The following is a 24,754-nucleotide window of genomic DNA, read 5'->3' as shown; positions in this document are numbered from 1 at the left end:
TACTCAGCATGGGCCTAAGCACAAAGCAGTGGTAAATATTTTTTTTTGTCTTGTCCTCAAAACTCACAAAGTGACCTTTTGTGGATTACCAACTGCTTGCCAGGGGAAAATGCTAGGGTATTCCTGTGGTGCCCACTCAACTGATCCTGGCAGAGGGAGAAGGCATGAGAGAGCTCTCCTTGATCTTATTCTGGTTTTTTGATCTGAAAATCCCAGCCCCATTCAGTGGGTATTCACCGTCCACGTAGACTGAGCGCCAGGTAGACCAAATTGCTTTTCTTAGTTTGATTTGTTCTTCACTCCCCTATCAAACACATCATCTTCTTCCAGTGGAGTAAAGCAGGCCTCATTCCCTCCACTCCACTTGGAGGCACCTGGTGTACTGGCTTTGATAACTGTACTCCTGATTCTCCATTTACAAGGCTGAGGACAGCCTCACGGGTGGGACTTGAGAAGCATCTGAAAGTTGCGTAGCTATAAATACCACAGATCACCTGGAAGTTTGGGGTGTGAAGGAAATAGTCTGGTAGCCAGTGGCTTCGGTAGAACCAGGCAACTGTTCTAAGGGAGGGGGTCAGGTGTCAGGGAGGAGCTCAAAAAGGAGGGTTCTCAGGCCGGGCGCGGTGGCTCACGCCTGTAATCCCAGCACTTTGGGAGGCCGAGGCGGGTGGATCACAAGGTCAAGAGATCAAGACCAACCTGGTCAACATGGTGAAACCCCGTCTCTACTAAAAATACAAAAAATTAGCTGGGCATGGTGGCGCGTGCCTGTAATCCCAGCTACTCAGGAGGCTGAGGCAGGAGAATCGCCTGAACCCAGGAGGCGGAGGTTGAGGTGAGCCGAGATCGCGCCATTGCACTCCAGCCTGGGTAACAAGAGCGAAACTCCATCTCAAAAAAAAAAAAAAAAAAAAAAAAAAAAAAAAAAAAGGAGGGTTCTACTCAAGTCCTCACCAGCATGGGACTGCTTCATTCTCTATTGGGACCATGACACCTTCCCAGATCAGGGTGGGACTGCAGAATACAAATGGGCTCAGCTGCTCTCAGCAAATGAATGCCTCCCTGAGCATGTCGAGAGGGGGCCCTTCCTTAGTTCCCCTCTTGGCCTTGACAGGAAGGAAGTGACCAAGGGACACGTATGAGAGGCCTCAGCAATTCTGAGTTTTGAATCCATAAGGAAGGAAGTAGCTGTCTGCCACTAATTTCTTGGAAAAGTGTAGCGAGAAGCTAGCTGTTGATTTTTGTTAGCACTGACTTCTGCAGTTATTATAGAACAGGCTCGGTATCTGGGAGATTAGAATGTCGGGAGCAGGTAATGAAAAATATACAACAAAAGACCCTTGTCCTCCAGATACCTGGCATTCTTTCTCCAAGCAAGATCCCAAAGTTGCTTTACCAGATTTGAATTTGCAACCTCCTTATTATGGTCCGTTAGGAACCTGTTGCTAGCCTGGGAGAAGAGTTCTCTTTTGCTTCTCGTTCTTGAGACCAGAACAAGTAAGTTGTAGATCATTCTTGCTTAGCAGAGTGGAAGGCCACAAAGGCTGGTATTCATTTTAATAGTTAATTCAAGAGAATTTTTTTTGTTTTTTTAGACAGAGTCTTGCTGTGTCGCCAGGCTGGAGTACAGTGGCGCAATCTTGGCTCACTACAATTTTTAAATTAGTGGAGGAAAATATTGCTCCATAGTGTGCAAAGTGGCCAGGGGAGGAGGAAGGGGAACGGGCAGGTTGGAGGGTCAAGCAGAAGAGCAGGTCCACGGGAACTGAGGAGCTCATTCACTCCGGCTCCTGCTTGCTTGCTGCTTCAAGACAAGAGTGTGTGCATGTGTTGGGGCTGTTCCTCTGCAGGTCTGTCCCCTGCCCTCCTGGGGAAGAGTCTGTTCTAGCTTGTCCCACGCTGCCTCCATTCCCCAGAAACCAGGTCTGGCTATGCTCTTTGACAGCTAAGGCCCTGGCCCACAGATCTGAGCACAAGACAAATGCAGGTGAATAAATGTACGTGTGAGTATGAGAGGAAGACAGGATGGAGAGGGGCTGGCCATCATGTTCCTGCCGAGCAGGTGGGATCCTTGGGTTTTAAAAATACACCCTCCCAAAGAAAACAAAGAAAAAAAAAAATACACCGTCCCACCCTGCCCAACACAAATACACGACAGTTGTAATCTGAAAGTCGGAAAGCATGACAAAACATTTCGTATAAAAGTATTTTTTAATAAATCAATGTATTTCAATGTTGTAACATGATAGCCCAATGCTATATCAAGGTAGCAAAAGTGAAGATTCCTGGTATTTTCATATAAACACTATGAATGACAGTACACTTGCATTCAACTTCACAAGAAATTATCTTCAGGTCCATGAAGATTCTTTGACAGCTGTTAACACCTTTCAAACAGTAAAGATGTACGTGTATTGGAAGAGTAGACAATGAAAACCTCCTAACTGAGCTGTGCTCTAAAACCATACTGAAGAACAGGAGATACAATGGCTGGATGGCCAGCTTGCCGAACAAAATTCCAAATCTTTTAAAGAAAATACAGCATATAACAACGTTACAGAATATCTTACAGAAATGGAGTCATAAGGAGACACACAGATTAGAAGCCTGAAACAGTGGATGTGTTTCTACCCGTTTTGTGATGGATGTGGAGTCCTGCAGCTGTCTGTGGTGCTGAATCTCCTCATACACTCAGTGCTACCAATGGACTAAAACCAGAATTCCCTGCTCTGTACAAATGCTGGTGATGGGTAACTTGCTCTATTGCTGTGGGTCAGAGCAACAGCTGGCTGGAGTTCAGGCATCAAGAAGAGGCTAAGATCATACACCACTGCCTTCTACACTCCTACAAAGTCACACTTTCCAAAGCTGATGCTCCCCTTGTAGGGGTTAAAAAACCCCAAGGCTATTTAAAACAAACAGTGGAAACCAGAAGCTTCTGACCCGCTCACATGTATTACTGTCCAACCCACCATGAGAAGTAAGTTTCACCTGGTTATAACGATGAGACTCCATATCATATGTACATCAATGACCAGATTGTTCATACAGGGTTTTTCTTAACAGATCAGGTTGAGAATGATTCTTTTTCTCCAAGGACAAGAAAAAGCTGGCTAAATGCTAGCTAATTAAATCCATTTTCAATTTTGAACTGTAGAAAAGAACCTGACTTGAATGAGATTTTCTAAAGGAAGATATTTCTCAACCTCAGGTATAATTAGATTATAAGGAATCTCATATCCAGAATTTTATCTGCTGATTGTTAGTATGGTAATTGGCCTTAGGACACTATTTTTACTAGAACCCTTTACATTACTTTTAAACTCCAAATGCTGCAGATGAAAAGTAAATACAACAAAACAACAATTAAATCACTGTGTGCTGGTTTGCTGGATTCTGGTCAAGCACAGATGGGATGTTCCTGATATTCACCAAGAAGTGTCTAACTAATGGCTACTCTCTGTGTCAGTAGCCTGGGTTTAAATCATATATACTCGAATGAATTAGAAAAACTGTACTCCCCACATTATTAAAAATATTACAAGCAAACTGTATCAAAGGCTTTGTACTAACCTGGGTTTTGGTGACAGGACTCCTCAGTGAACAGGTCACCGCTAGAGCCTTAGTGTTTCGCCCCATATCTTATTTTTAGACCTGAACCAAGTCAACGTCTCATCAAGTTGATATATTCCTTTCTTCTGTCATACCTCTTGAAACAAGTGCTCTGCCCCCTAAAGAACTGAGAGTAATTTGTAAAGGCTTTCCTCTCTGGAAACAGAACAGTCAAAGCATAAATTAGGTTAAGTGGCTTCACTGTCCTCAGGCCAATGCTTATAACCCAAGGTTTATTTTCCCTATGAACAGGGTGTGCTTAAGTTGATAAAATGAATCAAAATCAGCTTATGGAAAAGTTAAAAATATAGTTTAATGAAAGGTATGTATCCTCACACAGAGAAATAGCAAACGGTCCCATCTAAAAGTTTAAATAAATGTCAGTAACTTTAAAACTAACTATATATTATATATATATATATATATAAAGCTGAAGTCACTGCCTTGGATAATTTTATACTACATCCAATATTTTATGGAGGACATTCATTATTAAGGCAGAAAAATTGAATTTGACATGTAATGACTTGGTTCTTACATCCAAGGGTCAAACTAGGAGTAGACTTGAGCAGACAGATTCCTTGCTAACAAGGATTTATCTGTGGCGACGATTTCATTCTTAGAGTATGTTACGTAAGAGACATACATTTGAGAGAAGATAAAAATATGAATCTTAAGACACACAAATATGATTTTTCAACAATTGGTCAATGAGACTAGGCATTCTATTACGACGTAAAATGACTCCCATGACAAACTCCAACGTACTCTTTCTGATGTGATGCATAAAGAGTATAAAATATCAAAGCATTACCTTTTTGGGGTAGACTTTAGATTCTAGTTTTCAAGGTCTAGTATAAAAGGTAGCCCGAATAGTTAAAAGCAGTTGAATATCAACTCATACTGCTACTCGGAAGGCTACCACTTAGGATATTCCTACACCATCAAAATCCTGTGCAAGGAGGAAAGAAATGTGTATTAAAATAAAAATGAACCCCTCCCCCAATGCATGTGCAAAACACTTGTCAGTTACTACTAAGAATATCTTTAACAAGAAACAACTATGGAAAGATGGTATCAAAGTCAGAGAGACGTAGAACATACCACCCTGCCTACGTGGACGGATACACCATGGGCACCTTGGGAGATAATGCTACTCAGTGGAAGGGGGAGTGAGGAGGACCGGACCCAGGGTTCCAAGCCCTCAGGGCTGTGTGCTCCTTCACCTCAGGCCAGTCTGGTTCTCCGCATCCTGGTGCCAACTTGAACCAAATAAACACAAATGGAAAAGATCATTCTTAAGCAGGTGATGGTGACTATAACTGTTTAAGTACCTTTTTGTGTGCCTATTAGTTATGCCACAGATCTGGCAATTGTCAGAAGTATACAAAGATTACCTGCCTAATTTTTGAAGACATGAAGATTCTCTTCTTTCATGGTGGCAGGAGTCCACACAAGATTTGTAAACAGCGATACAAAATCCTGTAAACATAACTTAACAGAGCTTGTATAAAACAGAAGTAAATCCAGATTTACACGTGGGTAAAAAAAACAGAGGGCAGCTTCTTACAAAGTTCTCCCTTCTGCGCCAAGTGATTTTTTTTTTTTTTTTTTTTTTTTTTTTGATTATAAATATAATCCTGAGCTGAAAAACTGGGATTTGGGGGAGAGCCATCTTTGCATACAAAATATCCAAAGGATGCTTACTCTGTTTACTTTTCTCTAGTGATACTCAACTGCCAGAGACAGTTCTGAATGTGTGATTTTGGAGACGTTTATAGTTTAGTGTGGCGCCCGGGTCTGGAGCCGGCTGCAGTGCTCGCCATGGAAGCAGATGCGGCAGCATCCTCTGCTTCCTCCAGTTCATCCTGGAGCTCTTGGCTGACACTAGACTGCAGGGCTGCGGGCGTGAGCCACTCCTTTGGGAGGCAACTCTGTAGAAAGGGAATACAGGAGCTGAAGTAGGCAAGTCGATTGATCCAGCGAGGAATCTCTTTCCCACAAAGAATCTACAGAGGAGAAAGAGTTCTGTATTAGGCAAGAGAGGTGAAGGTTATCTGGTCCACTGAGGAGTGGAGGGTGGGAGGAGGGAGGTGGCTGCACAGACAGGCCATGGCAGACCAGCGTTCGGCAGCGCCACTCCAGGCTTTCGATAAGCAGCTCTTTTCTCAGGACCCGGGGTCCCTACTGTTGGCTCCATTCTTTACTTTCTAAAGAATCTTGTCAAGTTGCTTACTTTTGGTAACTGTGAAATCAAGCTAATTCCACTTGGCTTCTTTCTTTGATTTCTGCAACTGCTATGAGACACCCTGAAAAGTACTTTGAATACATAGAAGACACTTGTTAATACATTATTAGAGTAATAGAAGCCCCAGGAAATTAGAGTCAATCTTGGATATTTTCCTATTTGTGAATTCTCCTTTCTCACAGATACTTTTCTGCTTTACTCCAGTGTCTATCATTCCATTTTTCCTGGTCTACATTTTACCCCTTTACTTCTCTTCCTGACCCACTTGTTTCAAGGAGCTCATCCTGGTTGAAGAAAAAACAGCCTGGGTGATGGACTGTCTCAGAGGGGAAAAAAAAGTGTAGGCCGGGCGCTGTGGCTCATGCCTGTAATCCCAGCACTTTGGGAGGCTGAGGTGGGTGGATCACGAGGTCAGGGTTACCCGCCTGGCCAATATGGTGAAACCCCATTTCTTCTAAAAATACAAAAAATTAGCCAGGTGTAGTGGCACACACCTGTAGTCCCAGCTACTTGGGAGGCTGAGGCAGGAGAATCGCTTGAACCTGGGAGGCAGGGGTTGCAGTGAGCCAAGATCCTGCCACTGCACTCCAGCTTGGGCAACAGAGTGAGACTCTGTCTCACAGAACAAAACAAAAAGTGTTTTCCCAAATGAAGACCTGGCTCTGTGACTCCTCTGTAGAAGCAGGCCTGCAGTCAGACAAGGCATGGAAGCCTGGCCAAGCTTCAGTCTGAGACACTAGCAGGGGGAGAAACGGGTGCCAGGAGGAAACCCTCCCAGCTGGTGATCTGCTGCTTCTATTCGCCCACTTCCCATCCTTGTACCGTCCTTAGGACTCTTGAGCCCTTCTCCCTGCTCTTATTTCAAATAGTAAGAACTGGGTCTTTTATGACTCGAACTTTATTCCTTATTATCCTTTCTCTTGTGCAGACAATGGACTGGGCTTAGTGCCTGCCCCACTGCAACTCTGTTGTTTCTCACTCCAGTAGTACCAAAGATTATGATCATGTGATCTCAAAGTACCATCTTAGATATGTGCGTATCTTAGGTAACGTTGCAAAGAGGTTTCAAAGTACCCTGTATCTAAAAATTCGCTAAATGTTAATAAGCTGCCACCTATCATTATATAACATATACCTTTTCTCCCTAAAATAGTTACATTTATTTTAAATAGTATGACTTTGTCTCAACTATACAGAAAGTGAGTTGGTCTCACTTGAGGGAAGGTAACCCGTACTACACTTTTAATTACCAAGCACTTATCACAGTACCTGGGCGTACACGGTGGCTCATGCTGTGTGTGTGTGGGCGTGGGTGTGGGTGAGTACGCGCACCTGTAGTTTCAGCTACTTGGGAGGCTAAGGCAGGGGGATTGCTTGGGTCCAGGAGGCTGAAGCTGCAGAGAGTCAAGACTGTGTTACTGCACTACAGTCTGGGTAACAGAGTGAGATTTCACAACAAAAACAAAAAGGAACGTGTACATCGGCTGGGCACGGTGGCTCATGCCTGTAATCCCAGCACTTTGGGAGGCTGATGTGGGTGGATCACAAGGTCAGGAGTTTGTGACCAGCCTGGCCAATATGGCAAAACCCCGTCTCTACTGAAAATACAAAAATTATACGGGAGTGGTGGCACACACCTATAGTCCCAACTACTCGGGAGGCTGAGGCAGAAAAATCACTTGAACCCGGGAGGTGGAGGTTGCAGTGAGCCGAGATGGGGCCACTGCCCTGTAGCCTGGAGACAGAGCAAGACTCCGTCTCAAAAAAAAAAAAAAAAATGTCTATCAACTAGATCTGGGAGACAGCTGGGCTGAGCAATGACTTTGTACGATACCATTCTCATCTGTCTACTCATAAAAATGCTGGCAAACAGGCTGGGCATGGTGGCTCACGCTTGTAATCCCAGCACTTTGGGAGGCCGAGGTGGGTGGATCACTTGAGGTTGGGAGTTCAAGACCAGCCTGGCCAACATAGTGAAACCCAGTCTCTACCAAAAATACAAAAATTAGCCAGGTGTGGTGGGTGGTGGCACACACCTGTAATCACAGCTACTCAGGAAGCTGAGGCAGGAGAAAGGCTGGAACCCAGCAGGCAGAGGTTGCAGTGAACAAAGATCACGCCACTATACTCCAGCCTGGGTGACAGAGCAAGACTCCGTCTCAAAAAAAAAAAAAGGCACTGGCAAACAATATTATATTTTATACCTGAGACCTATTTAGAGATATCTTCATATTTAGAGGTTAATAAGTTGTGACTTTAGAATATTCAGGTTAATGTGACAGCCACTGTTGCCTGTTCAACAGCCATTTCCCTCATTCTCCTTTCCAAGTCCTCATTTCATTCAGTGATCTACTCTCCTCCATATATCCATGTGATACAAGTGGGACTGACTGCATTCCAATAGCTAAGGGTGTGGCTTGATTAGCCTAAAACAGACTTCTTTTTTTTTTGAGATGGAGTTTCGCTCTTGCGACCCAGGCTGGAGTGCAATGGCGCGATCTCGGCTCACTCCAACCTCCGCCTCCTGGGTTCAGGCAATTCTCCTGCCTCAGCCTCCCGAGTAGCTGGGATTACAGGCACGCGCCACCATGCCCAGCTAATTTTTGTATTTTTAGTAGAGACGGGGTTTCACCATGTTGACCGGGATGGTCTCGATCTCTTGACCTCGTGATCCACCCGCCTCGGCCTCCCAAAGTGCTGGGATTACAGGCATGAGCCACTGCGTCCGGCCAAACAGAGTTCTATTTATAGCCACCTGGTTTTGTAGAAGTTTTACTGAAACATAGCTGTGTCTATTTGTTTATGCATTTTCTATGGCCCCTGAGCTACAATGGCAGAGGCAGAGTTGGGACTATGAGTAATTCACAAGCCTAAAATATTTATTATCTGGCTCTTTCAAATAAAAGTGTACCAGTCCTTGGTCAAGCCCAATTTTATTTATTTACCTTTTTTTTTTTTTTTTTTTTGAGACAGAGTCTCACTCTGTCACCCAGGCTGGAGTGCGATGGTGCAATCTAGGCTCATTGCAACCTCCGCCTCCCAGGTTCAAGTGATTCCCTTGCCTCAGCCTCCGAAGTAGATGGGATTACAGGTGCGTGCCACCACACCCTGCTAATTTTTGTATTTTTAGTAGAGACAGGGTTCCAACATCTTGGCCAGGCTGGTCTTGAACTCCTGACCTCGTGATCCACCCACCTCGGCCTCCAAAAGTGCTGGGATTACAGGCGTGAGCCACCACACCTGGCTATTTACTTTTGAGACAGAGTCTCAGTCTGTTATCCAGTCTGGAGTATGGTGGCGCAATCTGGGCTCACTGCAACCGCTGCCTCCCAGGTTCAAGTGAGTCTCCTGCCTCAGCCTCTCCCAGGTAGCTGAGATCACAGGCACGCACCACCACACCCAGCTAATTTTTGTATTTTTAGTAGAGATGGGGTTAACTGGTTGGCATGTTGGCCAGACTGGTCTTGAACTCCTGACCTCAGGTGATCCGCCTGCCTCAGCTTCCCAAACTGCTGGGATTACAGGTGGGAACCACCATGCCTGGCCAAGCCAATGTTTTTAAAACTTTGAGTCATGACCCATTAGTAGATCATTTAGCACTGCTACCTGAATTTTTTAAATTTTAATTTTTTTTTTTTAAAGACGGGGTTTCACCATGTTGGTCAGGCTGGTCTTGAACTCCCGACCTCAGGTGATCTGTCTGCCTTGGCCTCCAAAGTGCTTGGATTACAGGTGTGAGCCACTATGCCCGGCCTGCTACCTGAATTTTTAAAATAAAATAGATTGCAGGTAGTGAGGTAACTATGACATGTCTTAGTTACTTGCCTGTGTGTGTGTATAAACTGGGTTACAATGTAAAATGTATTTTTTACAGTGGCTAGTGATCAAATGGTATTTGGTTTATATAGCAAAATGGATTTTGCATTTAAGCTCCAATCCAGCAATACCTCTTCTAGAAAATCAAGCATACAGATACAGTGGCAAAAATAAAAAGATGTATGTACAGGGTTATTTATTACAACACTTTTTGTAATAGCAAAAGACTAAAAGTAACTAAGTGCTATTAATAGGCTGAATAAATTATGGTACATCCACACAAGGAAGACTATTCAGCTAATAAAAGGAGTGAGGACTATTTCTACATACCGCTACAGAATGCACTCCAGGATATACTATTAGTGAAAATAGCAAAGTGGAGAAAAGTGTATACAGGATGCTCTTGAAATATAATAGTGTAACAGGAAGAGAATAAAATTACAGACATTCCCATTCCAAAAGGGAGAAAATGGAAGGAAAAAAGGAGTTACTAGTCCCAAGCAATTTTGGAATCCACCTTCGAGGAATCCAATTTCAAGGCCGGGGAATAATCTTCCATGGCCCTTGGCTCTGCCCTCTGGAGATTCTATCCTTTGAGTTATCCTTTTTCTCCAGCCTATTAACTGCCTACAGAATTTAGACAGTCCAAGTGCCTTCTTTAATGTTGTCCCCTTTCCAAGCTGGCAGTGTTTCTGCTAACAGAGAATTCTCAAAACATTGTGGTTCTCGTGGAAGAAGAAGAAGAAACCACTGTGGCTCTCTTGCATATGTCATGGGATTGAATCCATTAGAAAAGATGTTCCTCCACGGGTCTTTCCTAAGTAATCCCATCTCAAGTCTTGGTTTCTGTTGAGATGGCTGAGAGGATCCACAAATCACATATTTAATTTCTACAGCAGTTAAAGAGAAAAAAAAGAGGAGGCCTAGTCCTACCCATGGCTTTCTCTCTGTAGCATCCCTTCCTAATAGTGAAGCTCCCAATTTCAGCATCTTTTGCAATCTGGATAGGCTGAAACATTTCCTTAATATTAAATGTTGATTCCTTTTTGTGCTTTAATAGTTCTCCCCTCAATTTATTGTTCTCACATTTTACTGTAAGCAACAAGAAGAAAGCAGGCTGTACCTTCTATACTGTGCTTGGAAATCTCCTCAGCTAAATATCATAACCCCACAGAAATAAACTCCAATTAACTGTAAAACACATGAATTTAACTGTATCTATTAAGTTACAATCTAAAGATGAAAGAACTACAAAAAAACTTTAACTTTCTAGTACTCATGGTGGTGGTGGTTATGGTAACACTATTATTCTACAGCTGTTTTAGGTATAGAGAAGTAAAACAAATGAGCAATTATGTTTCTCATTGCATAGAACTTAGATTTTTGACCTGGGATACACAAAATGTAGATATATAATTGATGAGGTTAAATAAAAACCCTGTAGCCCAAATCTGTAGTAGTTATGAACCTGTAAAAAAGTCCTAGTTTTGTCTACTGGGAAAACAAAAAAACCAAGCTTGAAACAATCCTCAATTCAGTAGCGGTGAGCAGCCTTAAAGCCCAGATTAAAGTTTCTCAATATCTGCTAGCAGAAGGAAACAGTTCTGAGGTAGAAAATACACAGATGAGCCTGGAATATCTTGTCCTTCCAGAAACAAAAGGGACAAATCAAAAGACTTAGGAGCCAATCTGAAGAGGCTCCCACGCATCAACAATGGGCCAGAACAGTCATTACACTGATCGGAAACATATAAAATACCTTTAAATCTGGGGAGGAGAAATTCATGATGCTACATTTTCAAAAAAAAAAATATTTTGTGGGGAGAAAAAAAAACCCACTTGGTGAATACTAGGTAACTGTGTCAGGGATCCCCAAGACCCAGGTTTTCAACCTCCCAAATTGATGATGTTAGAGGACTCATAGGACTTAGAATATAGTTGTATTCACAAGTATGACTTATCACAGTGAAAGGATATGAAAACAAAATTAGCAAGGGAAAAAGTATATGGGTAAAGTTTAGAGGAAAACAGGTTTCCACTCCAGCCTGAAAAATTACTTTGAGTCTTTGTTTCAGTGGGACTACCTGAATACAGTCAGCTAGCTCCATGTTGGTCCATGACATCAGGTTGTCAGGCTCATGACTGTGGATGGCATCTGTAGGCGTTGTGTGTGGGAAGTGCAGGAGCTGAGGCCGCTCCCTGCTCTCACAGGTATGAGCACAGGCTCAGCAGCCTGTTTGAATTCAAAGTGCTTGCAGCATCTTAAAAATGTAGCATATGAAGATTTTTTTTTTTTTTTTTTTTTTTTTTTGAGACGGAGTTTCGCTCTTGTTACCCAGGCTGGAGTGCAGTGGCGCGATCTCGGCTCACCGCAACCTCCGCCTCCTGGGTTCAGGCAATTCTCCTGCCTCAGCCTCCTGAGTAGCTGGGATTACAGGCACATGCCACCATGCCCAGCTAATTTTTTTTGTATTTTTAGTAGAGACGGGGTTTCACCATGTTGACCAGGATGGTCTCGATCTCTCGACCTCGTGATCCACCCGCCTCGGCCTCCCAAAGTGCTGGGATTACAGGCTTGAGCCACCGCGCCCGGCCCAAGATTTTCTTTAGGAAGAGGAGAAAGTATTGAAAGACAAAGATCAGTCTTTGCCTCCTTTGAGATTCCCTAGGTGCCAGGGTTGGGTTTGTGGAGGTGGTACAAAATCAGTGTGTTCCATTTAGCAGTCATAGCTTCACATTTAAAAAATTCTCCTCTACTCTCAGCCAGACCTTTTGTCTGGAAGGGATGTATTAAAGAGGGACAAAAGTTTTCATCACAGGAAAATATTTTTATATAACTTAACCAGAAAGACATGCCATTTTAGGAACTGGTCAGAATTAAATCCTGAATTTTCAAAATATTTCAAAATGGTTTTAGAGAGCCACTCACCCCTTTTGTCCTCATCATTCATTTACTTAAGTGGCCTATAGCATCATTCCATTTCTGGAGACAGTTGCATTTAGTAATCACACTGCCTTACTAAGGTGTGTGCACCAGTAGAAACGTAGTGGAGTAGAGGCAGACTGTAAGTCCACTGTTGCAAACTGCAGCTAATCCAGGAAGTCCCAAGTAAACACAGTGAAACTTCCTGGAGAGGTGGAGAGTAAGATGGGCAGGCACAGCGGTCACAGTCCTAGTGATGTGCTTTCCTCTCAACATGTAGCTTTTGTCAATAATCACAAGTTAGGAATGCAATCAGTCTCTGTACCAGAAATACAGAACAGATCAGCAGTTCAACTTCATAGGGTCCCAGCAGAGAAGCACTTTTCCATGGACACCTGTGATAATCCACATGGTTCTGTCAACATCCATGTTGGTTTTTTTTTTTTTTTTTTTTTTTTTTTTGAGACGGAGTTTCGCTCTTGTTACCCAGGCTGGAGTGCAATGGCGCGATCTCGGCTCACCACAACCTCCGCCTCCTGGGTTCAGGCAATTCTCCTGCCTCAGCCTCCTAAGTAGCTGGGATTACAGGCACGCGCCACCACGCCCAGCTAGTTTTTTGTATTTTTAGTAGAGACGGGGTTTCACCATGTTAACCAGGATCGACCTTGTGATCCACCCGCCTCGGCCTCCCAAAGTGCTGGAATTACAGGCTTGAGCCACCGCGCCCAGCCTCATCCATGTTTTTATAGTGTTGGGCCCCACAGACGGGTATCCTAAATGTGCTTTGATCCCCAAGTAGAAGTCTTGTTCCCTGAGCCTGCATCTCTTTTCGGTTTAACACAGTTTGTGCTAAGGCTGAAATAGTGTACAGCAGATAATGTCAAGTTTTAGCTCAAGTGTCAAGTCCAAGCAATTAGGATCTATGAATTCAGGATTCCAAAATATGCCAGATACTTTTCTTTGGCGGCAGTAAAGCTGAGATGCTGAAGGGCCAGCATGTTTTCAAGGCCAAGCAAAAACCAAAGTTTTCCTAAGTGCTTTCTAAGACACACTCAAATTTACGCACATCAGGCTAGAGAATCACCAGCCTCTAGGGTCAGACATCTGATTTTATATGAGCTCACTTGCAATTTAAAAAACTGCTTTAAAAACTTTTAAAAGTGTACGTCTTCCTTTTTCCAGAAGCTCCAATGGGCAAAATCATAGTAAATATCATCAGTTGTGAGACATATTTTGCTTTCAACAAAGGATTTAAACTTCCGTCTATCCTACAGCTGCAGAAAGCAAGGACATGTGTCCCACTACTACTTTTTCTTTGCAATACTGCCTATTGAGATAACCCCTCTAGCACCTGTGACATTACAAGCATAAAACGTTTTACATCAATTTCTATCATATATCCATAGGTGTAATAACTGCAAAATACAAGGTCATTAACCACCGCCTTCTCCCCGCCCCCCACTGCCCCCTCCTCACTGCAGATGTATTCAACCCCTTGCAGTATATTTAGCAAAAGGTTTTATATTACAGTTGCTGGGGGAGACCCTCATTGGAATGGGGGCGAAGGCGTGCAGGAGGCTAACAACTGGAGTATGTCTCCTGCCCTTTTTTACTTTGCTCCAGCCCTGAGAACTGATTCAATCTTTTTTGCTCTTGTGAGGAAAGAGCACCATAGATGTTTAACATTTTTGGCCCAAGCAAAGCTCATCTTTGGGAATTTTGGGGCCTTTTTTCTTTCTTCCTGGAGGAGAGAACAACTGAAGGTAATACCTGGGCTGCACTTTTCCCCCCCTCACTTTAGCCAGCTTGGCCAAAAAGTAGCCAGGTGATCTACTGAGTCAGTTCTCCTGGAGTTGAATCTATCATTTCAAATTCAACAGGTAACTTTTACCTTTCAAAATACGCAACAACTCAGCTGCTATTTCATTTCATGGATAACTTAACAGCCACCCAAAGGTTTTCCATACCTCCATCCACTTCATTCTTTCTTTTCTCAGTCCTTTTTTTTTGAGAGAGTCTCACTCTGTCACCCAGGCTGGACTGCAGTGATGTGATCTTGGCTCACTGCAACCTCTGCCTCCAGGTTCAAGCAATTCTCCTGCCTCAGCCTCCTGAGTAGCTAGAATTATAGGTGCACCCACCACACCAGGCTAATTTTTTATATTTTTATTAGAGACGGGGTTTCACCATGTTGGCTAGGCTGGTCTGGAACTTCTAACCTCAAGTGATCTGGCTGCGTCAGCCTCCCAAAGTGCTGGGATTACAGGTGTGAGCCACCATTGCCCAGCCAGTCTTTTTGTTATATTTCTGTGAGTAAAAGGTCTCCATAACCGCCCCCAGGCTTGGTGATTTGCTGGGACTCAGGAATCGGCATAGCATGCTCATGACTGTGACAACAACAAAAAGATACAAAACAAAATCAGCAAAGGGAAAATAGACATGGGGCAAAGTCCGGAGGAAACCAGGCACAAGCTTGAAGGATCTTCTAGCAGAGTCAGGTAGGATGTACATGCTTAATTCCCCTAGCAATGAGATGTGACCACACGTGACGTATCTACCAGGGAACTTTATTGCAGATTTAGTGCCCAAGACTTTTACTGGGGCTGGTTATGCAGGTGTCCTCTGCCAAAATCCCAGGGTCCCAGAGGGAAAGCAGGTTTTTAGCATAAACCAAATTAGTTGTACAAACAGGTTAGGTAAAGGTGGCCACCCTTATCAGTTGTAGGAATGGTGAGAACCTTAGAGAAGTCCAAGTTCCCAGATGCCAGCTTAGGGCCAATCCTGTGGGCAGGACTTTTTAAGGACAGCAGTTTTAGGCCTATGATGATAGTTAACTCTTCTGTATAGGAAGCAACTTGTTTTGTGAAAACAAGTAAAGGGGGGAAAAAACATCTATCTTGCCCTGTCCACCTAGGCTGGAGTGGAGTGGTGCCATCTTGGTTTACTGCAACCTCTGCCTTCTGGGCTCAAGCCATTCTCCCATCTCAGTCTCCCGAGTAGCTGGGACTATAGGTTCGCATCACCACACCTGGGTAATTTTGGTATTTTTTTGTAGAGATAGGGTTTTGCCATGTTGCCCAAGCTGGTCTCGAACTGTGTGCTCAAGTGACCAACCTACCTCAGCCTATAATCCCAAAGTGCTGGGATTAGTAGACATGAGCCACGGTGCCCAGCTATCCTGCCTTTTCTATGGGGAAATGTAACCCAGGGTGACCAGCTGTATGAACTTTGTTTAGATTCTGATTCAAACTAACTGTTAAAAAATTAAGACAACTGGGCCAGGCACGGTGGCTCACGCCTGTAATCCCAGTACTTTGGGAGGCCGAGGCAGGCGGATCATGAGGTCAAGACCATCCTGGCCAACGTGGTGAAATCCTGTCTCTACTAAAAAAAATACAAAAATTAGCTGGGTGTGGTGGCGCGTGCCTATAGTCCCAGCTACCCGGGAGGCTGAGGCAGGAGAATTGCTTCAACCCGGGAGGCGGAGGTTGCAGTGACCTGAGTGCCTTTGCACTCCAGCCTGGCACCTGGCGACAGAGCAAGTCTCAAAAAAAAGAAAAAAAAAAAATTAAGACAATTGGAGAAATCTGAACATTGTACATTTGGATAAGAAATGTTAATTTGTTTAGGAGTTATAACATATTATGGTTATATTAAAAAGAATATCTTTTAGAGTTAGAGTGAAATATAATTGAGGCCGGGCGCGGTGGCTCAAGCCTGTAATCCCAGCACTTTGGGAGGCTGAGGCGGGTGGATCACGAGGTCAAGAGTTCGAGACCATCCTGGTCAACATGGTGAAACCCCGTCTCTACTAAAAATACAAAAATTAGCTGGGCATGGTGGCGCGTGCCTGTAATCCCAGCTACTCAGGAGGCTGAGGCAGGAGAATTGCCTGAACCCAGGAGGTGGAGGTTGTGGTGAGCCGAGATCGCGCCATTGCACTCCAGCCTGGGTAACAAGAGCGAAACTCCGTCTCAAAAAAAAAAAAAAGAAATATAATTGAAATTAGGCCAGGTGTGGTGGCTCATGCAGGTAATCGCAGGACTTCGGGAGGCTGAGGCAAGAGGATTGCTTGAGTCCACGAGTTCCAGAACAGCCTGGGCAATACAATGCAACCCCGCCTTCACAAAAGATATAAAAATCAGCTGTACGTAGTGGCATATGCCTGCAGCTCCAGCTACTTGTGAGGCAGAGGCAGAAGGATCACTTGAGCCTGAGTTGCAAGCTGCAGTGAACTATGCACTCCAGCCTGGGCAACAGCAAAACCCTGTCTCTAGAGGAAATCTGGGATTTATTTCAAAACAATTTGGGGCTGGGGTGGTATCTAAGTAACTTTTTTTTTTTTTTTAGTTTCGCTCTTGGTACCCAGGCTGGAGTGCAATGGCACGATCTCGGCTCACCGCAACCTCTGCCTCCTGGGTTCAGGCAATTCTCTTGTCCCAGCCTCCTGAGTAGCTGGGATTACAGGCATGCACCACCATGCCCAGCTAATTTTTTGTATTTTTAGTAGAGACAGGGTTTCACCATGTTGACCGGGGTGGTCTCGATCTCTTGACCTTGTGATCTATCCGCCTCGGCCTTCCAAAATACTGGGATTACAGGCGTGAGCCACCGCGCCTGACCGAAAATATTAACTTTTAAAAGACATTTAGATTAGATGAGTGGCATTAGTAAGGGTAATGCCAGTCCTTTTGCTAGTGACTGGTTTACAATTAGGCATTTGACACAATTCTGGCTGTAAAACATGGCTACTTTTGGAAGGGTAGGGAAAAGGGGGTTCCCAGAAAGAGTTTCACTGTTTCTGAGAGAGAACCAAAGGAAGAAAGACAAAGTCTTCCTCTGGATTGTGCTAGAACTGTTACAGCTATCTGAAAGCCACACAGGGAGCTGGCCTGGGGGTTGAGCCAACATCCCAAAGATGGCAACTTAGAGCAATGAAAAAAGACCTTACATCCCTATGACACTCACAGTTGAGACACTGACCAAATTGGAATGGAGCCTGCCGTATATTCTGGACTTGTTTTGCAAGATAACATCTCCCCAGTGTTTAAGCCAATTAGCACCCAATTCAAATGGACCTATCTTGTAGAGCAGTAGTGGCAAACTTTTCTGTTATGGGTCAAACAAAAATGTTTTGGGCCTTGTAGTCCATAAGTTCTTTGCTACAACTACTCAACTCTGCCACTGCAGCCGGAAAGCAGTCAAGAAAACAGGTAAACAAATAAGAATAGCTGTGTTCCAATAAAACTTTATGAATCTCTCTGGTCTCCGCCACAGCAGTGAGATGACGAAGGGAAAGTCATCATTTGGAAAGCATTGTAGTAAGACACACACACTGTGCTGCTGTGGCTCGAAGGCCTACCACCTTCAGAAATGGACCTGTGGCAAATGCGGCCACCCCGCCAAACACAAGAGAAAGTATAACTGGAGTACCGAGGCTGAAAGACGAAACAGCACCGGGACCGGTCACACGAGGCACCTCAAGACTGTCTACCGCAGATTCAGGCGTGGATTCCGGGACGGAACAACACCCCAACCCAAGAGGGCCGCTGCTGCGGCACCCAGTTCATCTTATGAATTCCAACCATTACTCATGCAGTAAATGTATAATTTTTTTTTTTAACTATGAATACTGAAATTTGAACTTTACATAATTTGAACATGTCATCGTATAGTCCTCTTTTGGCTTTTTTTCAATCCTTAAAAAAATGTAAAAACCATCTGAGCTTGTGGGCTATACAAGGACAGATGACATGCTGGTGTTGGTTTAAAGGCCAGGCTGTAATATTTTGCTAATCCCTGCTGTAGAGGAAGCATCTGAACTGATAACATTATTGTGTTAAATGGTAATTCTTAGAATTTTTAAGAATATTAAGAAGAGTACACATATCAACAATCAATTATTAATAGAATTAGTGATGGTTTTGCTTATTTACAACTGGTTATATAGCATATAGCCCTACACAAGGTTGTCAAAGATGTAAAAGCACATCAGTTTCACTAATCTGTTTGCCTTCATCATATGGGAGTTGCATCTATCATTTCAAATTCCATAGGTAACTTCTATATTTCACAATAGGCAAGAGCTCAGCTGCTATTTCATTTCACGGAACGTATGCCGTATTTTAGTAAACTAGCTCCGTATCCCTCACTATCCAGAATTCCAGTCCCAGCACTGCCACTAACAGGCTGGGTAACCTCGGCCAAGTCACTTCTGTGTCTCACAATTTAACAATTCAGCACTCATGTGGGGAAAGGCATAAAGACTGTGGCCTAAAAAGATGGCTTCAAGGACATCTAGAATTGCTCTTTGGGCCCCAAACGCAGAACGGTTTTGTGGTTAGACCAGGGCTGACAAGGTGGTATAGATGCTCAATAAAGTTATTAATGTTTTTGAAGGACAGAATAAATTAGTACCAGAGGAAGTAATGATAAAGTATAATAAGCACTGGACTATTAAGAAGTCAGGTCTAAACTGAATTCTCCATGATAATCTTGGATAAGTTATTTTCCCAATTGGGGTCTGTTTCCTTGTCTGAAAATTAAGAGTGGATTAGGATGCTGTCTATTTCTCTACCAATTTTAGCAGTCAATGGATCTTTGAATGCATTCTATACAAATGCAATGTCTAAAATCAAGAAAGCTCAGACCTACCTTCCCCCTTGCCTGAAAATGGACTAGGTCGCTTTTATGGTACTGTTGCACCCACTAGACTAGAGGAGTTTCTCAACTTTTTATGTTCATAGGAGTCATCTGGGATCTTGTTAAAATGAAGATGTGCATTCAGTATATCTCTGGTGGGGCAGAAACAATACATATCTTGGAGATGCTAATGCTGCTGGTCCATGAAATACACTTTGAGTAGCATGATAGACTGTGAGAGTCTTGTTTGAAACCTGTATTGTAGAAGCCATGAGGGAAGTAAAAAGGGCCAAGAACTAAGAAATTCTGCAGAGGAGGTCACTGAAATAGCAGCTCATTTTCTCCTTTACACTCTTCACAATTTCTGTGGTACCTAGATGCTGCCACTGCAACCATCTGCTAAGAATCAGAAAGTTGGGAAGCTGTTTCAAGAACTATTTAATTCTCTAGACCTCATTTTACAATCTTAATATCTTTCCTCCATTTTCTTTTTATGGTTCTTTAATTCTGATCTCGTTTTGATCTCCTGCTTGGGATTCAAGAATTGAGAAGGCAAGTAAGTGCCTATGTGATATGTTAGCAGAATAAAATTTCAAGATGGAAGAGATGAATTACTTATGAATAAGAGCCAGAAAAAAAATTCAGGTTGAGAACTGAAATTCAGCAAACGAGAAACCTTAGTGGCTAAGAAGCAGAAGTCTCTAAGCATTTTTTTTTAAAGTTAAAGTTTCAGGTTGTAATAAAATAAATTGGAATAAAAGGGACCATTATTTGTACTCACTTGCTACCCACTGCAAAGTAATGAATAGAATTACCATTTAAAACTCTGCAGACTCAACTTACCAACTCTGGAAAGGTCATTCATACAAGAGATGGAAACACAATGCCATATTTCATACAACACAAAAAATCAGAAAAAAGAAATGAACTAAGATCGAATATAGAGTGGGATATCAGCAATAATGGGATAGCAACTGTTTGAAGAAATTTTAGGATTAAATGTAGTTTACCTCTGATAAAGCTGAAGAAAAATGATTGCAGTTTTTATGCATTAAATGATAAGCATTGCCTTTGTATTCTTTTCCCAGTTCTTCTACAATTTTTTCTATATCATCTTCTAGGAAGTCCGTGCTCCCTAAAACAACAGCTTCTCTTAAAGAACAAAGAAGAAGAAGGAAAAAAAAAGAAAAATAAGGACATAGTTGTGTCAAATATTTACAAAAAGCATGTTTAAATATTTGCTTATTTCCAGGAATTTCCAGGAATATTACAGTTGACAGAACTCAGGGTTAATATAGTAAGAACAAAAATGAAACAAGATACTTTGAAAGTCTCAATTATTTTAGTTTCTACTTTTCTGCAATACTCTTAAGTACACTATGAATACCACAGAAGCACAAGTCATTTTCTTTATGAAACAATGTCATTATGTAAAATGTAATTATTTTCACAACTATTTCATTAGTACTATATTATTGGAGAACTGGATCCATGCTGCAAATATTCCTGCATAATTTTACTTGCTATTAAAGGACTGGCCATGATCTCACGTAGAAACAAACTTTAGAGTTAATCTGTTACTGTGCTCCATGAGACAGACAAACTAAACATTTTTTAAAAAGAAGGATCCTGGCAGGGTGTGGTGGCTCACACCTGTAATTCCAGCACTTCGGGAGGCTGAGGCGGGCAGATCACCTGAGGTCAGGAGTTCGAAACCAGCCTGGCTAACATGGTGAAACCCCATCTCTACAAAAATTAGCCAGGCATGATGGCAGGCACCTGTAATCCCAGCTACTCGGGAGGCTGAGGCGGGAGAACTGCTTGAACCCAGGAGGCAGAGGTTGCAGTGAGCCAAGATCACACCATTGCACTCCAGCCAGCGTGACAGTGGGACTCCATCTCAAAAATAAAAAGAATGACCCCCAAACTACTACATTGGAAAGCAACAGACATTATTCAAGAGAAAGCGGAATTTTAGTCAGATAAAAGTTAAGCACCCAAGAAGGCTGAAAATACTTAGAAAATCCTTTTATCAAGTAGTCTTGCCAAAAGAGAGCCCAAAGGAGTGGATTCAGGGTGGAATCGTGGCACTTATGTGTGTACATCTTTCAAGTCGGTGATAGGCTCAGAGAACTATGAACGTAGAGGGCTTCCTGTGTAGCTCTCTACTGAAGTTGAATGTTATAACCTCATTTCACTGTTTTTCACTTGGCAAGCCATCTATTATAGGCCCAGAAGTTTAAAGCTCCTTGAAATTCATATTCAAAATATCACTTTAAATATAAACTGCAATTAAGGAATGATTATTAACATTTACAGTATCAATGCTTTTTATTATTCATAAGACCCCAGTGAACACTTATATCCATATATTTTAGGTTTATCATTACATGCAATACAATGTACCTTAACAATGGATTATAGGCTAAAGTATCCCTTTCATTGGGACAATAAAGACATTTTTAATGTGCTAGATAGGTAACAATAAAACCTTTTCTTCTTTCAAACAGGAGATTGAGGGGAAGAAATCATTAGAAAGGAGTTTTCCTGAGCTGGGCACACTGGCTTACACCTGTAATGCCAGCAATTTGGGAGGCCCAGGCAGGCAGATCACCTGAGGTCAGGAGTTCAAGACCAGCCTGGCCAACATGATGAAACTCTGTCTCTACTAAAAATACAAAAATTAGCCAGGCATCGTGGCACATGCCTATAATCCAGCTACTTGAGAGGCTGAGGCAAGAGAATCGCTTGAACCTGGGAGGCGATGGCTGCAGCGAGCTGAGATCATGCCACTATACTCCAGCCTGGGAAGCAGAGCAAGACTCCATCTCAAAAAAAAAAAAAAAAAAAAAAAAAATTTCCTAAGGCAAACCTGAGTTATATAAAATGTCAGCAATTAAAACAAAGTTAAAGAGACTCTTTTAACTTCTTGGGTTTGTTTTGATTTATAGACTGAATTCTGTATACCTGAAAACAAGCTATGGCACCTAGACAGTGAGTGTAATAAAAATTATCCTCCCTACTTACTTAAATTTAAATGTTTCTCCTAGTTCAGAAGCATTTCCCGGGGAAATTTCAAATATTCCAGAAAAGGGGTAAGGATGGCCACCATAAGCAAATTCTGAAAAGAGAAAATCATAATTTTTAGTATTTATCACATAAAATTTAACCAGAATGCTGAATTAGCTGTAATAACTGTGGGTAACAGTGATACCATAAAAATATTTCTCAGTTTATAAAATGCTTTCACAAATATCTCACTTAGCTATTATCTATATAAACAGTTGTCACCAAAGACCCAAAACTCAAATAACAAAAAACACTCAAAAGTATTTTTGACTGCCATATTTACCTTTCTAATAATGGCAGACAGAGAGTGACTAACACGCAAAGGTAAATACAGTTCTCTCTGCGTACCTATACCATGCCGATCTAAGGAGGTGGTCAGTTCAGTGTTTTGCAGCTGTCTAAATTACAGTGATCTAATTTCAAACACATACCTTACTGGGGAAACTAGTAACATTGAGTTTCATGGCTTCTGGGATAAAGACTCTTGGTTTACCTTTAAGTAGGAAGGAATTACCAAACCTAAAACACTCTACTCAATTCTCCTCATTTAAGAAAAAAATAAACTGCTAAATTAACACACATCCCTATCCACTCTCCCATCCACAATCTCCACAGCAAGTCTTTTACCTAGGAGAAACTATTTTGACTGTGCATCCAACTCATCAGATACAAACTCTGGAGAACAAAATGGAGAATAATTTTAGACCAAAAGTTCCTATAATTTTCTGATATCACACTTAAAGAATTCTAAACACATGTTTAAGTCAACCTCATCACTTTAAAAATAAAACCTTAAAAGGTCTTAGAACAAAGCATAGGAAAGAACAGGCAGATACTAAGTTTACTTTTAATACAGATCTGTCTGAAAAAAGCAACCATGTAGTTCAAGAAATAAAGTGGTTATTTTGAAATTAATTTTTAAAGTTTTTTAATGACAAAATTTTACAAAATATTGTAGATAATCAGGTTGGAAAGGGTAAGATTATATTTGGATTCTTAACTTTCTCAATTATAGTAAGCAAAGTCACAGACCCATTTATTTTATTTAAAAAGCAATCACTAATTTTCAGGAATATATTAATGTTTGACTCCAGCTTTGCTAAATCTACATGAAGATGTTTTGAAACATGTTTCTAATGATTACTAACTCATTTTATGAAGGGAAGCAATGATTAGGCAGACAACAGAGCGATGAACTAGCATACAAGAACGTTTGGGTTCAAGTCCTAGTTAATTATTAGCATTATGACTTTCAGCAGGTTCAGGCCTCAGCTGCTTCAGCTGGAAAATGGAGAAGACGCCACATGTCTTTATCTAACACAGCATGGTCATGTGGTTCAAAACCTGACGGCACTTCAAAAATGGCCATCATACAAATTCAAGAAATACACATGCAAGTTTGGCAAAAGTTATATCAACCAAAAGAGTAACCCCATAGACTATGATCCCACCCATAGCAATACCCCTCCCTATCATGAAACTTTCAGCAAGAGCCCCTCAGTGTTTCTTGGGATTATTTGGTAGATGTAAAATAGAGCTTAAATGGCAGATGTTTTTATAGCCCACATTTAATATGCTGAACTGCACCTGGAAGCAGGTAAAATGGAATATAAAAAAAGAGACAGTATAACCACCATACTGACACATTTAAGTTAATGTCTTTTCTTTCTATTGGATAAAATTGGTGTATAGTGTCCAGAGGTAACCCTGAGTAAATTGCAATAATATATTCTAAGAGGTCACAAAGACTGCCTAGCTGAAGTGAACAAAGGCATTTCTGCTATAGGGTGAGTTTGATTCAAAATAATAGATTAAATGAAATCAGCAATATGATCTGTCTTATGTAGACCATTACTATTAGTTACAACTTGATCAGGAGTAGATTATCTTGCATCAAGAGCAAGAATTAGAACAGAGTGAAAAAAACTGTTGAAAACACAGCTGCTTGGTTTGAGGGACTCCTGATGTTTACCCTAATAAAGGACAATAAAGAGAATGAAGAGGGCTGAGTTAATGACAAAGGGCACGATTAGATGTAATCAATGGCAGGATTTGCTCAGCAATGTTTTTAGACTTTATAAACTTACAGACTTTATAGACCTACAGGTCTACAAACGAAATTTACTAAAATTCCCTCAGGAAACTGGTATTTCAAATCTGACACTCTCTAGCACCAACCTTTCCAACCAAAATTATTATTTTTATCATGCTATTTTCGAAGTGCAAGTTTTCTTAGGAGCTCCAATATATATGAGCACAAAATAAACTGTCATTGTATGATAATCACAAAAGGAAAATATTTTTTAAAACATAGTATTTAGAATAAAAGAAAGTGAACGAAGTGAATGTATACTCTTGTATTTTGAGTACTTTCTCCCCAAATACATTCGATTTTGGGCATTTTTCCAAAATGCAGTATAAATGAATAAGAGGAGATTTTCTTC

General features: G+C 41.9%; 1 protein-coding gene and 1 pseudogene across 1 annotated transcript in view; one reads left to right on the top strand and one right to left on the bottom strand.

Moving 5' to 3' along the window:
* Positions 1–2,192: 2,192 nt before the first annotated feature.
* Positions 2,193–24,754, bottom strand: part of DESI2 (desumoylating isopeptidase 2) — a 64,137-nt gene continuing 41,575 nt past the window's right edge. Inside the window, exons 3-5 of the mRNA XM_039464263.2 lie at positions 22,269–22,362; positions 20,252–20,393; positions 2,193–5,621 (exon numbers count right to left, since the gene is read on the bottom strand). Of these exons, the coding sequence (XP_039320197.1) occupies positions 5,388–5,621; positions 20,252–20,393; positions 22,269–22,362 (470 nt within the window). The 3' untranslated portion in view covers positions 2,193–5,387. The remainder of the gene's footprint in view (positions 5,622–20,251; positions 20,394–22,268; positions 22,363–24,754) is intronic.
* Positions 17,129–20,256, top strand: LOC120362053 (large ribosomal subunit protein eL37 pseudogene; annotated as a pseudogene).

The sequence above is a fragment of the Saimiri boliviensis genome, chromosome 14 (genome assembly GCF_048565385.1).
Source record: "Saimiri boliviensis isolate mSaiBol1 chromosome 14, mSaiBol1.pri, whole genome shotgun sequence".
Taxonomy (NCBI): Eukaryota; Metazoa; Chordata; class Mammalia; order Primates; family Cebidae; genus Saimiri; species Saimiri boliviensis.
The sequence above is the reverse complement of the archived record's forward strand: the minus strand, read 5'-3'. Positions and strand labels throughout refer to the sequence as shown.